The sequence below is a fragment of the Condylostylus longicornis genome, unplaced genomic scaffold, assembly GCF_029603195.1.
Source record: "Condylostylus longicornis isolate FDR11 unplaced genomic scaffold, ASM2960319v2 ptg000064l, whole genome shotgun sequence".
NCBI classification, from domain to species: domain Eukaryota; kingdom Metazoa; phylum Arthropoda; class Insecta; order Diptera; family Dolichopodidae; genus Condylostylus; species Condylostylus longicornis.
Genome location: NW_026578032.1, coordinates 228,445 through 244,087, shown reverse-complemented (window position 1 = coordinate 244,087; position 15,643 = coordinate 228,445). Strand labels below are relative to the sequence as shown.

General features: G+C 24.1%; 1 protein-coding gene across 4 annotated transcripts in view; it reads left to right on the top strand.

The window, feature by feature from the left end:
* LOC129612213 (putative uncharacterized protein DDB_G0287265) overlaps window positions 1-15,643 on the top strand; it is a 180,493-nt gene that overhangs the window by 40,387 nt on the left and 124,463 nt on the right. For all 4 annotated transcript variants that reach the window (XM_055525737.1, XM_055525734.1, XM_055525735.1 and 1 more), the window contains exon 2: window positions 13,380-15,336. In XM_055525737.1, coding sequence (XP_055381712.1) covers window positions 15,299-15,336 — 38 coding nt within the window. In that variant the 5' untranslated portion in view covers window positions 13,380-15,298. The remainder of the gene's footprint in view (window positions 1-13,379; window positions 15,337-15,643) is intronic.

The window sequence follows — 15,643 nt, the reverse complement described above, 5'->3', positions numbered from 1 at the left end:
CAATTTAATAAAATTTCCTTACAGGTATAGTCTCAGGTATCTGAATATTAAATTTCTTCTTTTCATAGTGATTGAATGATGATGAAAATTTAGAGTTGCCTCCCCCTGTTATTGTTCTTATTCGATGCCACCAATATAAGCTGTTCTACTTTTGTGATGTCTAAAACAAAATTTTATAAAATATTTACTAACTTTTTGAATAAATTACTTTTACTTAATAAATTACTTTTTACTTTTACTCGTATACCCTTAATTTTTTTATCATCTTTTGTTTTAAAGTTCGCCTGGTACAAGTTTCAATATTTTGCCATAATTTTGTCAAATGTCGAAATACTTATAACACTAGAATATGCCAAAATTTTTTTTTTGCACAGTCTCCGCAACCAATAATATTTTCATGCAAATATATGTATAGACTTTAATAGAAAGATCCCCGATGGACCCCCCTACAACTTTGAATTAAGAGAATTATTGTATATTCACAAAATGCTTTCCTATATGACAGTTACAAAGTGTAATTTTATTAATTTTTAGGTCAAAATTTTTACTAAGTATTTTCCCAATAAGAAACCCAAAAGATCCGAAAATTCCAAAAATGAAAAAAATTGTTTTTTAATCTAAAATTTTTTTTATTTTTATTTTTTTAGTTTTGCATACCAACTAAAGGGTTCTAAGTCACAAATTCATTTTTAATTATTTTCTTGTTGTTTTTTTTTCTCTGCCTCTCTCTCTCTCTCTATAATTGTAATTTCAAATTTTTACAAGGTTGATATTTTTTTTTAATTTAGATTTTACCGTTTACACATTTCTTACGGTTCCGTTCTATTCCATTCCAATGCAGGGAAATGCCTTCTTTTTCTTGTTCTTTTTTTTCTCTTATTTTTCATGTAATTTTTATTTCTCTTAATTAAAAAATTACTCCGATTTCAAATATTTTTATTTATTTTTTTTTTTTCAATTTTTTCGGTTTATTGTCGGCAAAATCCTTTTTTAAAATAAAAAAAATTTTTGTTATTGTTGTTTTTACTTATCTCCCATGTTTTGTTCTTGTAAGGAGGAAATGGTATATATAAGAACAACAAAAACAAAAACAATTAGAGAGAAAAGAGAAAAATATTTTTGCTTGTAACAGACACTTGTAAGATAAGAAAGTTTGGCTCGGCTCGTCTTCTTTTTTTCTTTGTTTGCTCATTTTTTTTTTATGAAAGGTAATATGGCATCAAAATATTTTAATTAAAAATAAAATGAAACAGGCAAGAATGGAAAATGGTAAAAAAAAATTGTAAATTAAAACATTTCCAAATAAAAATTAAGAAAAGAAAAAAATGTTAACTGTTTTTTTTTTTTAAAAAAAGAAGAAGAAAGAAACAAAGACCTTGTGCTGTGACGGGACGAACAAGGCAGTTAGCAAAGCCTCAACATGTAAAACAAACCAAAGTCAGAAAAAAAGAATTTTCCATATAAAAATTGGTTGAATTGAAATAAATTTAGACTTTATTTTTCAATGTATACAAAGCAAGAGAATGATTGTGCGGTGTTTAAGGAGAAAAGATGAGGTTTCTGAGTCTAAAAAAATTTTTTTCTCTACTTTAGTATTTTTCTTTTTCTCATTATACCCATACAAACGTATCTTCCAAAGGTATTATAAATTTGACTTGTCGCTTTTCGAAACCATATTTAAAATGGATGTGATGGAGGCAGTGGTTCGGGTAGCGGATATATTTCCGAAATTATTAAAGTTATAATATCAAAATTTCGTTTAAGTAAATATTATTAGGGCTGTTATTTTTAACAAAAATCATTTAAATATCTTGACTACTTGTAATAGTTGCCATATAACTTCAAAAATTATTTGGCCGAATATTATGAAAATTATTGAAATTGCGATGTTGAAATTAACATAGTACGTAGGCCAATATGGTAATTAACATGCAACACTTAAAATCATTCATTCGTACGGGTATCACACAGTAGACACGGTCAACTCCACCTATTCTCGTTTTTAGTATGGTAAAGAGCATGATTTTCATGTTGTAGCTTTTCATAACAACATACATACGTATACGAATATAGTAGGGTAGACAAAAAGAAGAAGATAAGCAACAAGATTTATATAAGAACCGAATAAGGAAAAAAATGGAGTTTTTTAATGATGGCAAAATAATGATAATAAAGATTAAGAGGAAAAAAAAAACAAAACGGAAAATGAAGGAAATAAGAAAAAAATAAAATACTTTGAAAAATTATGAAAATTCGTTACTATTTTTAATTATCTATCAAAGAATTTTTAATATTATTAATACGTATAACATTAATTAAGTGGGTGCTGCGAAATGAGTGCTACTATATAAAACAAAAATAATATTTGACAGGAGGAAAGGCGGATATTTTTGTTTTCATTTTTCTTTTTGGTTTATTTCCTATATTTACTTGTTTTTTGTCTTATTCCCGGATTTTAATCCGATTACGAACCTTTAATTATATAAGGATTAAATTGAAAGAACATATAGAGAGATTAAATCACTTATTTTTTTAAAACATACCATCTTTACTGCTTTTTAAATTGAGAACTAAATACTCCACAAAGTTCAACTTCCCTATCTAGCTCTTTCTAAAAGAAGAACTCTTCTTTAATTCGAACGAAACGAATTTATTTTTGTTTACTTAGAAGTTTAAAAAACTTGTGCAAGTGTATTTAAGTTTCTCTAACTCGAATTTTGTTCCGAAATTTAGAGAGTTCGAACTCTCACTGTATACTTGTTTTATCATGTATAAATGCATAAAAATGAACTATTGTCAGGTAAACAATATGTAAAAAAATAAAATAATATGCTATTAACCTAACTGTTATACTCTCCGAAATTAATATCGCTAGAAGACAACTCATATAAAGAGAGAAGAAAACATAATCACATTAAACTTATATTAATGTCTAAAATTTCCGGTGACCTTTTTAATAAATTTACCTTAAATCTACTACAATCGAATAGAATATAGTTACACAAAATCTGTACATAAAAAATAGAGCGATGAAATATATTTTTTACTGGGATCTAGGGCCACACAGCTTGTGTGACAAAGGACTGTTTTCCAAAAATCTCTCGAAATAAAAGTTACAGAACTCGTTGCGACTTTTCCAATATTACTCAAAAAATTTGCTATACTTATTCGATTCGACAATTTTTCGAAATTTATAGATAAAATTTTTATGCAGCAATTTCTTAAATAGTAATTGTTTTACTAAATAACTATCTAATTGAATTGTAATTATACATTGAGAAACAATAAATTTGCAGAATTTATAAGAGCACTATTAAAATAATTATAATAAAAATAGCATTATTTAAATATACACATATACACATATGAATAAAAACAATTTCCGTCCAATTATTTTACTATCTAATCTCATTTTAATTACGAGTATAATAAATTTTTAAAAACTAAACCTATACATTTCTATAAAATTATTTTTACTTTTCCTGGCGTCTACTGCGTACTTTCCTAATAATTACTATTATAACATTAACTTATTTACATTCATGTCAATTATATGTGTAGTTCAAGTATTATCCACCTTTTCAATTTATAATAATAAAATATTATCGTATGCTCGTAGGTATTGCCATATACTGTTAGAGATAAGATAAAATTTTCAATGACGTTTTATTAACATTTTCAATGTTATCATCAATTTAATTGTCATTTAATAAACTTTTTTCTGTCATTTTATCACAAATATTTTATGTACTTGTATTTTTTATCAATATTTTTGCACTTGTATAAGACATTATTAAAAAAAAACAAAGTGCTCTCCCAAGTACAATACCCCTACGTATCAAAACTTTTAGTAAAACTTTACGAAACTATTGTAAAAAAATTTTGTGTATGAAAAGAATTTGAAAAATTTTCTAATTTTTGATAATTAAAATTGTGCTCAAATTTATTAATTTAAAACTAATTTTTTTTGTATTTTGATAAGAAATTTAATTATGTTGAGTTTTTTTTTTTTAAATAACCCTGAAATACTTTAATTTTGAATTGATAACGTAAGAGCACTAGGTTTGTACGCGCTTAATATTATTACGAATAATTATTTTTTATATCAAAAATTTAACAAATTTTAATTAGTTTAATAGCAAAATTATTCCAATTAAAATACAAATTGAATTATCAAGAACAAGGAAATGAAGAATTAATAAATATTAAAATTATGTAGTGAGATTTTGTTATACTTAAAGTGATTAATAGTGATTAATTTATTTGAAAATTGTGACAGTGACTACTTAAATTTGTATTGTAAAATGTTTGCTAAAGTTAGTGCACTTAATTCCCACCAAAACTATAACGAGTTTTTAATAGCGCACAATTTTCTCTAACTGCTTAAATTCTAACTGCTTATAATAATTATTGTAAACACAGTTATATTGAATGTTGATTTCCTTTCTTTTCCAATTTCCTGAAGAAACTGTTACTGTCGCACCATTCTATTGAAGTTCTACATTAATAATCTACAATTATTTGTGAATTAAACAAAATTAATTAAAATTTCACTAAAACCAATCATTTGCTAAAAATCTATGGAGTAAATTGTATAATAATTGAGTGCAGCTGCCAAATTTCTTCGGGTCCAAAAGTAGTTTTTGAGTAAAAAATTTTAAAATTCTAAATTTTCAAGATTTAAAATTTTTTTTTTCCGTAATTAATCTTAATTTCGAGCCCTTATTAATTTAGATAGTCACTAAGAATCTTAATTTGAATAGAAAAGGGCCATTCCCAAAGAAAAGTATTCAAAATAAAAGCTATACAGCACGAAAGTATTTTTTTCAGTATTGAAAACAGGGAAGTCTCAAATTTATAATTTTTATGTCATTGCTATACAAATCTAACCAATCACTATTTCGTTTATAAGTCCATCTTAGAACTGCAGTAATATGCTCAAAAAGAGTACTTACAACAAATTAATACTTCAATAACTCTTGAATTTCTTGTTATGTTCACTAGCTCATATTACGAGGTTATATTTACTGTATTTGAAGAGGAAACAAGAAGAAAGGAAAACTTGCTTTGCTTTGGTATGGCAGTCTGACTTGTGCAACAACAAAGGCTCTGTGACCGAAAACGAGCGGTACAAGAGAATGAAAGGGCTGCTGGTATTGGGCAGGTATTGCCAAAGCTGCCATCTTTCTTTCTAACTAACTAACTAACTATACTGTAATTGAACAGCTTTTCCATGTTTCCCCCTAAAAGTCTTTAGGTGAACTATTAAAAAGTTCACATTTTTTTTATATACGTATGTATGTATTTAAAATTCATGAGTTTTTCAATCGAATATTCAAATTTTTTGCTTAGCATACTCGTATAAGTAAAAGGCAATAACATTTCAATACTAAAAAAAATTAGAAATAATTTAAAATTTATGTTCAAAAAATGTTATGTATGCCATATCAGAACTGTACACCATATCTGTTATACCAAAGACCCATATAATTTTTATTAATATGAAAAATTAAATTTCAATTTTTTTTTCTATATTCTCATATTCTAATGTATTCGATTTAATCATAAGGAGACCCAAAAACCGAAAAGCAAAAATTTTACAAAATCATGATGACCTACCGACATTATCGATTTTCTATAATTTTCATATTAGTACCTTATGATATTTGAAATTTTTTCACCTGCAAAAAATCTCTAATTTTATTTTATTTTTTTATTATCATTCACCTTAGATTTTTACCCTATTCACATACATACCTATAATGTAAATCTTAAAATTTTTATAAGGATTTACACAAGAAAAATAAAATTATCATCACTTTCTCACGTTTCCATGTTAATATTCAAACTCATTTTGATATCTTGTACAAAAAAATAAAAACTAGAAAAAATCGTGAATTATAATTTACCTTTTTATACCGTTAAGTGGCCTTGAATTATCTAAAACATAATAAAAAAAAAAAAAAATATGGCATGAAAATCATGTTAAAAAGTTCACGGATAAATTCTAAACTAAACAAATTGATGTCGAATTTTATATTATAATGTAGGTGAATTGTAAGACTGACTGTGAGAGTCAGAATTTATTATTATTGTATGTATGTGTGTGTGTAGTAAAAAAGCAGCGATTAATGTCATGACTTGTAACATATTAAAGTTTACATTTGTTTTCTTTTTAATTTTCTTGAATGAAATTTATGAAGATAAAGAATTTGTTTTCTGCTTTTGGAGAACTAATCACTTTAACATGAGTGAGTTTTTTTTTTTTCAAATCAATTGAATGTAGAATTCCAATTGGATATAGAATGAAATTATGAGAATTTTTTTTTGGAAAAATTATTTGTATCGATGATTCTACCATAATAAAATTGGAAATATTCTTGGATTTGAACGAAAAATTCATAGGGAAAACCAAAATTAAAAGTGCGAGTAAAATTTAATTTTTAATTACCCTGGATGGAATTCAAAATTAATTCAAAATGTCAATCAGATTAAGAAAATATCTACAAATTTATGATTTATTAATCTTTATAATTCAATATCGTAGGAACAAAATATCATCAGTGAATTGGACGACTTATAAATAACGTAATAATCGTCAGATTATCTTTGTTTCAGGCATACGTTTCAACTCAAAATAAATTCAATAAATTCTTTAGCCTTTCAATTTTAAAATATTAGAAGATGACTGTCAATAAGCCCTTCATTAAATCCTTTAAATTCGACATCAATTTTATGTCATTTCATTACATGATTTTTGTACATACTTATTACAAACTTAAATGGAAATCGAAATTTATATAATATTTTAAGTTTTGTTTTTGACAAGCCGCCTGAGAACCTTTCATAAGTTGTAAATACTTTATTTTCTATTTATGTTTGAATAAGAACACTCGTATATTGTAGGCATAGAATGATGAAGAGAAAATTTCCTAAATTATTTTTTGTTTTTCCTCTTGAACATTAGGAGTGTTTTCTAATAAACAACATTACAGATCAACACTAAAAGTTTATTTATTATAAACATTTTTTTTTTTGTTATATATAAATAAGAAGAACAGAAAACTTTTTTTTTGGTCGTATTTTCACGTAAATGAACTTAACGAAATGATTACTTAACAGAGAAGAAAAATATCATTAAAGTAGACATCATATTGTTGAAAACGAAAGACATGAAGAAGTTAGTGATTACCTGAGTAGTTATAGGATTAACAATGTTGCTTTTAAGTAAACTATAAGAATTATTGTAGTATATTCTAAGACAATTCATACTCAAAAATCTAATTCGAAAACTTTGACTATAACGTACATCAACCGTAAATTACAGCAACAGAATGAAATGAGACTTATGAATTTAGAAGAAAATATTTGATACCAAAACTATGAGCAGGTTTTACAAAATTATTATTCCTACCTGATTTTTTTTTAAATTATGGCTGATTTAGTTTTAAATTGGCGAAATGTTTAAGTTCGAAACGTGGCACTCGTCAATTTATAAGGTAAATTGATTTTCCGGGTCAATAAATGTAAAATTTTCTTAACATCACAATAGGACAACTTATTGCATACTTTTGGGATTATAACAGAAAATGTTAAAATATTTTGGTCGAAATAGTCGACAAATAAATTTTGGTACCGATACTCCTAAAATTGTATATTTTGTATTGCATTGCAGCACGTTAATTTAAATATTTTGGCAATTGTGACTGTAATATTGGACACCAAAATTTTAAAGGCCCATCCCGACACTACTCATTTAGGTACCTGTGAACAAATCTGTTTTACATTCCGATTCCAGTATATTTTGAATTGAATTAGAAATTTAGAATTACTTAAAAAAACTTGGTTCTTTCTTGAATATAATGAGATAAGAACGTTAATATAAGAAAAGCAAAAAACAGAAAAAAAAAGTAGGTACTCATAAATTTTCATCATCATTAACAAGAGTGCCAAGAGTAGAATTATTGCGCAACTCCTCTTTTTTTTTTCTTTTAACTTCTAATGCACATAACATTTTACACGTCGTATATTTACACAACTGATTATGTACAATTATTCAACATTAAGTTTTCATACCCACATATACTTAGGTATATGTACATATACGTTATATAAGTAGGTAGGTCTAGGTATACAAGGAACATAACAGTTAATTTTTTGAAAAATTACAATTAAAAGAATAACGCTCTTTCATGCATTCTTATAATAAAATATTGTTGTTTATTATTGTTATTGTTGTTGTTGTTGTTGTTGCTGGTATTGTTGTTTTTATTATCATTGTTGATGATTTGAAATCCCATAGAATACGATAATGTACAAAAGAGGAAAGTAAAAATGAAGTTGCAACATTTTTTTTTTTATTCTCTTTACAATTCTTTCTTAAGAATTATGTAACAATGACTTCAAAAACGAAAATGAACTACTAAGTACATTTTTTTGTGTTTGTATATGACCCTTTCAAGGACAGAGTGATTTACTTTTAGTTGCAGAAATCCTTGAATTCGGTTAAGATGTATTATTTTATGAGGACAAAATAAAGAAATTTATTTAAATCTCTTTCTGTCTATTTTCCTCTCTTTAAAGAGATATTCGAAGGTTTTATAAAAATCACATGACGCAGAATAAAATTTAAATGCGGTAGCATGCAAAATGGTGTAAACATCGAGATTATAGAAAATGAAATAGAATACCTGTAATTAGATACTTATGTGAATTTTATGATTTAGAGGTTGCCCCTAAATTTCAATCAATGGAAAAATATCTGCTCAAAATTTAATCAGGAATGCGAAATTTCATGAAAATTATAATTATTTTAAGCTTCTTTTTACCCTTGTACAGATGGGCCAAGTATTGAATGAAAATTCTCGCCTCATAATTTAATATTGTCATTTTGTTATACTTTATCTCTAAAATTTGTAAATCTGCTAGGTTTTCCTTCAAAAACAACTTATTCAATGTCATTTTATTCAAATAAAGTATTCAAAATTTTTATTTTAATTTTATAAATACAAGCATATTTTAAGTTTTTCTCATTTATATTCATAAGGTATCAGTTTCTTTGTATACAATTTTATTGAATGTACTTATAAACAATGGAAAAACATAATTTTCAAGAAGATAATTTAATATACTACATGGTAATAAAGAGCTACAGTATGTTATAATAGCATATAAACAAAATTGCTTTTTTTTTTTTTTTAAAATAAAAGCTTCATTTTGTAAAATCACACAGTATAACAATATAAGTAATTGTAAAAGTTCATTACTCTTATGTAATTTATGTAAATAAATTCAAATATTTTTTTTTGTATATAATATACAAATGTATGTATAACAGTAATACATAATATGCATTTTAGATTAAATCGCTCTTTAGTCTACAATATACTGATGAAGATGCATTGCATTAAGTATAATGTCATTCTTGGTGCATCATCTTAAAACAACAGAACAAATATAACATAAGTATATTGTCTTTGGGTACAAAGTAAATATTATTAAACTTAACAATGTACGGTTTTACCGACTATTGAATTTGAAAAACTTCAAGCGCGAATACATGCAACTGTATGATCATACGGAATTGTACAATCAAACAGTTTGAAAATTTTTAAAAATTGATTGCAATTTAGTAATTGTAAAAAAGTTTAATTTGCGCCCAGTCAATTTGCAATCAATCTATAATTGCAAAATTAAAATTGCACGTCTGCCGTAGTGCTTAATTTGAATACTGTAATTGAAACTATGAATCAGTAAATAAGACAAGTAAGTGACAGATCAGGAGTTAGGTATACGCCTTAACGCTATTTGAATCCCAAATTAATGATACAATCATTATGGCACAACAATTATTTATTGATAATTGAATGTGTTTGATCAAACACAATATGTATATAATCATTATGATTTTTTTGGTTTGATTCAACCAAAGTTTGGATAAATCATCTAAATTGCTCAGAATCCAGAAGAGTAAAGTTAAAGAAGCTTAAATAAATGCTTTGAAATTAAAATATAAACGTTATCTTTCAAACAAAATTATACTAAATTTTAAGTTTTACAATCATACTATTTTCAGTCCAACAAAAATTTGTTCAATTTCATTTTATACATTTACCTTTAAACCAGACTAAAGAGAAAACAATATCAAGATCTCAATGCTCTAATAAAAAGAGAACAACAAGCAAAAAAACCATAAGAAAACTAAAGAAAAACAGATTATTTTACAAGCATAATTTATGCATCAAAATGCATAAGATGATCTATTTAACTATAAAACCGTGTATATGTATCCCTCCACAACAAATTAGTATGAACGTATGCATATTGCATAGTAAACATACAATATAATATTTGTATTGACATCCGTAATCATACAAGAAACTATTATACATTAATGTACTGATAGCATAAAAACATAATTAGTTCTGCGAAATTCTTTCAATATTTTAGATACATACACATATAAGAGTTCCCCAATGAAAAAGTGTTTCTTTTAATTGTTCTTGTTTCTTCAGATCACTTAACATTTTTACAACACTTAATGTTATGGCACTGATATACAATACATTCATGTATGTTCCCTCTTTATATCATTTCATTTTGGTATAGTGTTGTTGTGAGTATATTCTAAAATTTTATGTTTAAAATGCATTTTGATAAAAAAAACTAATAAATTTTCAACATTAATTGCATATCAAGTACAAGTAGTTGATATTAGAATTCTATATGGAGGGATAAAAAAAAACAAAAATGGCATTGTCTATGCATAAAAGAAAATTTGATAAAAATGAACGGTACATATACATATGTACAAACTTATATGACATGTTGCTTTTGAAAAACTTACAATAAATGAACAAAATCTAATTGTCTTTTAGTATTTGTAAAAGTTTGTACATTTAGGGCAATTCAAAATTTTCTTGTATTATTGCAATTGTATAAATATAAAATGAGAAGCTTGAGTTGCAAATTCATTATATTTGGGGTATTAGATCGGACATCAAAGAATATGTAATTTGTTTGATGAGAATCAAATGATATTTAACAATTTTTAAAAGCATCAAATTTTAATAAAATTAAAAAAGAATTATTGAACAATGTTTGATATATGATATTTGTCTAGCATATAAGAAATCAAACCTTTTGTGTGATAGAAATACCAAACAAATTAATTAATTAAGAATTGTATTTTTTTAGATTAATTTTTTAAAATATATAAAGATTTTCATTGAAAGAACAAAATAAATTATTTATTTTGTATTGCATACAAGTTTGAATGCAATACAACATGTTGGAACGCAAGCATCAAATTTGTTTTCTACCTCATTTTCTATAACTTTTTTCTCTCCTCCTCCCCCTCTCTTTTTGAGAATAATTAGAAAATATAGCATGCAATAACATGTAACACTGGAACTTGAGAACATGTTGTGTCAAACCGAATCGAACATGTATTAATGAAATTTACTGAATGATTTTAAGTAGGATAATCTACTTTAGATAATTTTTTCAGTAAGTATATTATGACCAAATGTTTTAATTCAAATTTTATTTCTAGAATTTTAATTAGCTTGTTTTGTGACTCATACAATTTGATTTGTATTACTTATATAAAAAATAATTAGAAATATATAAGTTAGTGGTTAAGATTACCCTTAAAATATAATATGTAAATTCAATAGATATAACATGTATGTAAAATTTGATCTAATTTAAATATTATAACAAAGATACCAATATTTTCTTGTAAATTCAAATTACTTATCTTCCATTCACAATATATAAATTACAGTCAACATTTAATATCTAAATAATAAATTCCCATAACAGTTTTAATAGGTTTTTTATTTTTTTAAATGTTATAAATTTAGCTTTCATAATATTATGCATAAAAACAGTTTAAATTTTACACAAAGTGAAAATCTTTACTAATTTGAATACAAAAGAAAGAAAATGTCATTATAAAATTTTAACATTATCATTAAATTTTCTTAAATTCATTTTACATACATACATTTAAAAATTTACATATGAATGAATGTATATGTACACTTAACATTATTAATTTCATCGTAAAAACATTTTATACACTATATGTAAATACAAACAAATATGAATTATTTATAATACATTTACAATAAGGTATAGAACTTGTAAGTATACATTCAAACATATTGTATAAATAACACACGCATTCAAGCAAACCAACTACTTATATGAACAAGACTAAAAACAGATGTGTACGTATGATACTTAAAACCACTTTACATGGATATTTTGTCACTTTTTATAGTGTTATCATTTTACTATTATCTTTATTTTCTATTTATAAATACAAAAATATGTATGTACATTATATTATGTTAATTGTAAGTAATGAATATTTTAAGTATTTTAAGTAAGTAATTACGATGTTTGATTAAATAGAACATTATTTAAGTATATAGGAATAGATGGAAAATTTATTCATTTAAATATTTATAATTTAAGGAAAAATTAGAAAAAATTAAAAAACTTTTTGAATATATTTCTGCTTCTTGACTTAGAATATACAGACATTTTTTGCGATTAAAATTCTTAAATAATTTGATTTATTAAAAATTAAAAATAAAATTTTTGTTTGAATATTTCCGAGAAATTTCTAAGAACTTGAAATTTAATATGGTTTCTTGGAGAATTCATAGCTTTATTACATATAAATTTTTTAACAAAAATTGAGCATTCCGTCTCATTTTGTATTTTAAATTTTACCCACATTCACAACTCAACTCACGAGTCACTGTAAATTCATGCAGAGGCAAGTGAGACATTTTGATCAAGTGAGAATATTTTTCATGTTTTATGTTTCTCGTATATAAATTTTGAAAATCTAATTGGAAAAAATCGAAATTCTAATAAGAAAAGTAATTGTATTTAGTGAAAAACAGAATTGAGTGATAAAAAAATGAGATTAAAAATGAGGCCGGTGTTAAAAAAAAAAACTATTATAAACTCTACTTAATATTTATGTTATTAGTGTATTTAAATAGTTTTTAATAAACGCGGAATATAGAACAATATTGAAATTAATTAAACATTTTTTGTTATTTAAAATTTTATATGAGAACCGCAATGACATGTTGAATTTTAAAACTCACCACTGTGTAATATCAAAATTTTTTACATTTAAGTGATTTTTTAAAAACTTTTATACTTAATATAATTTTAATAAGAAACTTTCAATATGTTCTTCTAAAATGAACATATACTGAGAGCCTGAACCCTATATTTTCATCATATTATGTGCATACTTGAATTTGACGAAAATTTAGGGTTTAATCTTCCATATAGAAACTTAATTTTATTTACGTTTTCGTTTTTTGTTTGTTTTTTTTTTTTTACAGAAAAATATAAAATAATGGAACATTAAAATTAAAAAGAAAAAAAAAATAGAAAAACTATAAAAAAAATATTAAAATAAAATTTATGAACAGTAAGATAATAAAGCATAAAAAATATAAATAAAGGCGAAACATTGCATTAAATAAAATAACAACGAAGAGAACAAAAACAAAAAAGAGAGTAACATAACAGAAAACCGAACGAAAAAAAACATATCCGATTTGATCTGTAAAAAAATTTAAAAATCTGTGTTATGCTTGTTCGTGTATTTCCGTTTTTCTTTTATTATTTCTCTTGAAACTTTCTTAACTCTTTTTTTTTTATTATTATTATTTTTGTAATGTGTTGAAATTGCTTACCTATACATACAATATATAGGGAACACAATCATATGTGATAATTCAAATGCAAAAAAAAAAAATAATAAAATAAAAAAATAATGAAGAAAAAAATTTACATTATTTATGACATTCGGTGGTTAAAGTGTTAAAAATATAATCAGGCAAACGAATAAAAATAAAAAAAACAGTGATTTTTTTGCCTAAATAAAAAAAAATAAGACTGAAAAGCAAAAAAAAATAGCAAACACAAAACAAAGGAAAAAAGATTTTACGGTCAGATAAAAATTTAAAAAAAAAAAAAATTCTCAATTTGCAAATTTTTGTTTTTTGCTCCTTGCTGTCGTCTCAGAATTAACAAACAGAAAAAAAAATATTTATTCTTCTTTATTTTTCTCTTTTTAACTTTTGCTCCAAAAAAAATTAAAATAACAAATGACTTTCTGTTGTTTTGTCTACCTAAGCGTTAAATGAAGGCAAAGATTAAAAATCAAAAAAAAAAAAAATTATTTTTAGTTAAACAGTCAACTACTGTGAATGCAACGCGACAAAACGTTTCAAACATTTTGTTATAAATCGTCATATGGCACGCATGCAAAGCTACATACTAATGAGAATTTCAAACAATAATATTATATGTAATGTAGCTACTATTTTATGCCAGAGAACAACAACATACACAATTTGTCATAAAATCAGAACTATTTACAGTAATTAAAAAATAATATTCTACAGTGCGATTAAAAGTTTAAAAGAAGCTTACAATTTAATTTGCAGTTTGAATCTCGTTCCATCGACAATTAAAAAATAAAATTATACTCACATAGAGCAAAATAAATAGTGTATATAAATGTAAAAGTGAATATTTTTTTATTTAAAATTAATTAAAATTAAAAATTAATATTTCCAAAGTAAGAATAATTTATTAACGCACAAAAAATAAAAGAGAAGAAAAAACAACAAACAAAAAAGCAAAAAAAAAAAAAAATACGCAGCAAGAGAAAAAATGAAGACGTTTTAGTGATTTGTCGCTTTGTTGCTTTTTAAAAAAATTTTTAATTTATGAAATTTTCATTTCATATTTTTATTATTTCCTGTTTTAAAATCTCCAATTATTTTAATTTATTTTATTAATTTATTTATTTAATTTTTGTTTTTTTTTTTTACAAAATTTGCAGTAAATTCAATAAATTTCGAAAGAAATAAAAATTTCAAAATTAAAGTGAATAAAAAAAAAATTTTTTTTTTAAGTTTTTGTTGCATACGCTACATAAAATAAAAATAATAAGAAAAAAAAAATTTAATTTTTTTATGCATTATTTACGCATTAAATTATTTTTTTTTGTGAAAAATAAAAGTAAAAATTAAAGTGTTGTCACACCCGGCAAAATGTTTCAAATAATTTTGAGCTAAAATTGCAAAAAAAAGGGAAAAAAGTTATAGCTAAAAAATTTACGAATTTATTTCTTAAAAAATTTTTTAATGCAATTTTTTAGTTCGATTGTGATAATTTGGCATTAAATTTTATTTTTTTCGTGTTTTTTTTTTTTTGTTTTCGCTGCTAAAATAATTTATATGAAAAAATGCTTGGAGTTCTTAAGAAATGGAAAACAAATAGAAGGTAAAAATGAAAATCTTATGTTAAATACAACGTCATTTAAATTTATTTTTTAAAATGTTATTTATTAAAAATATTTTGTTTTTCTTTTTTGAAATCATAAAGTCACTGAAAATTAATTATGACAATACTTGAAGCCAGGATTAAATTTAATTATGACAATACCTAAACAATAATTATTATTGCACTATGTCCAGTAAATTCATTCTAATGTGAAGTGCAAAGTGAAATTTGTTTTATCGATCAAATTGTTGACATTAAATTAAGATTTTAGATTTTGTTCCCCAAAATTTTGTTTAATATCGTTCAT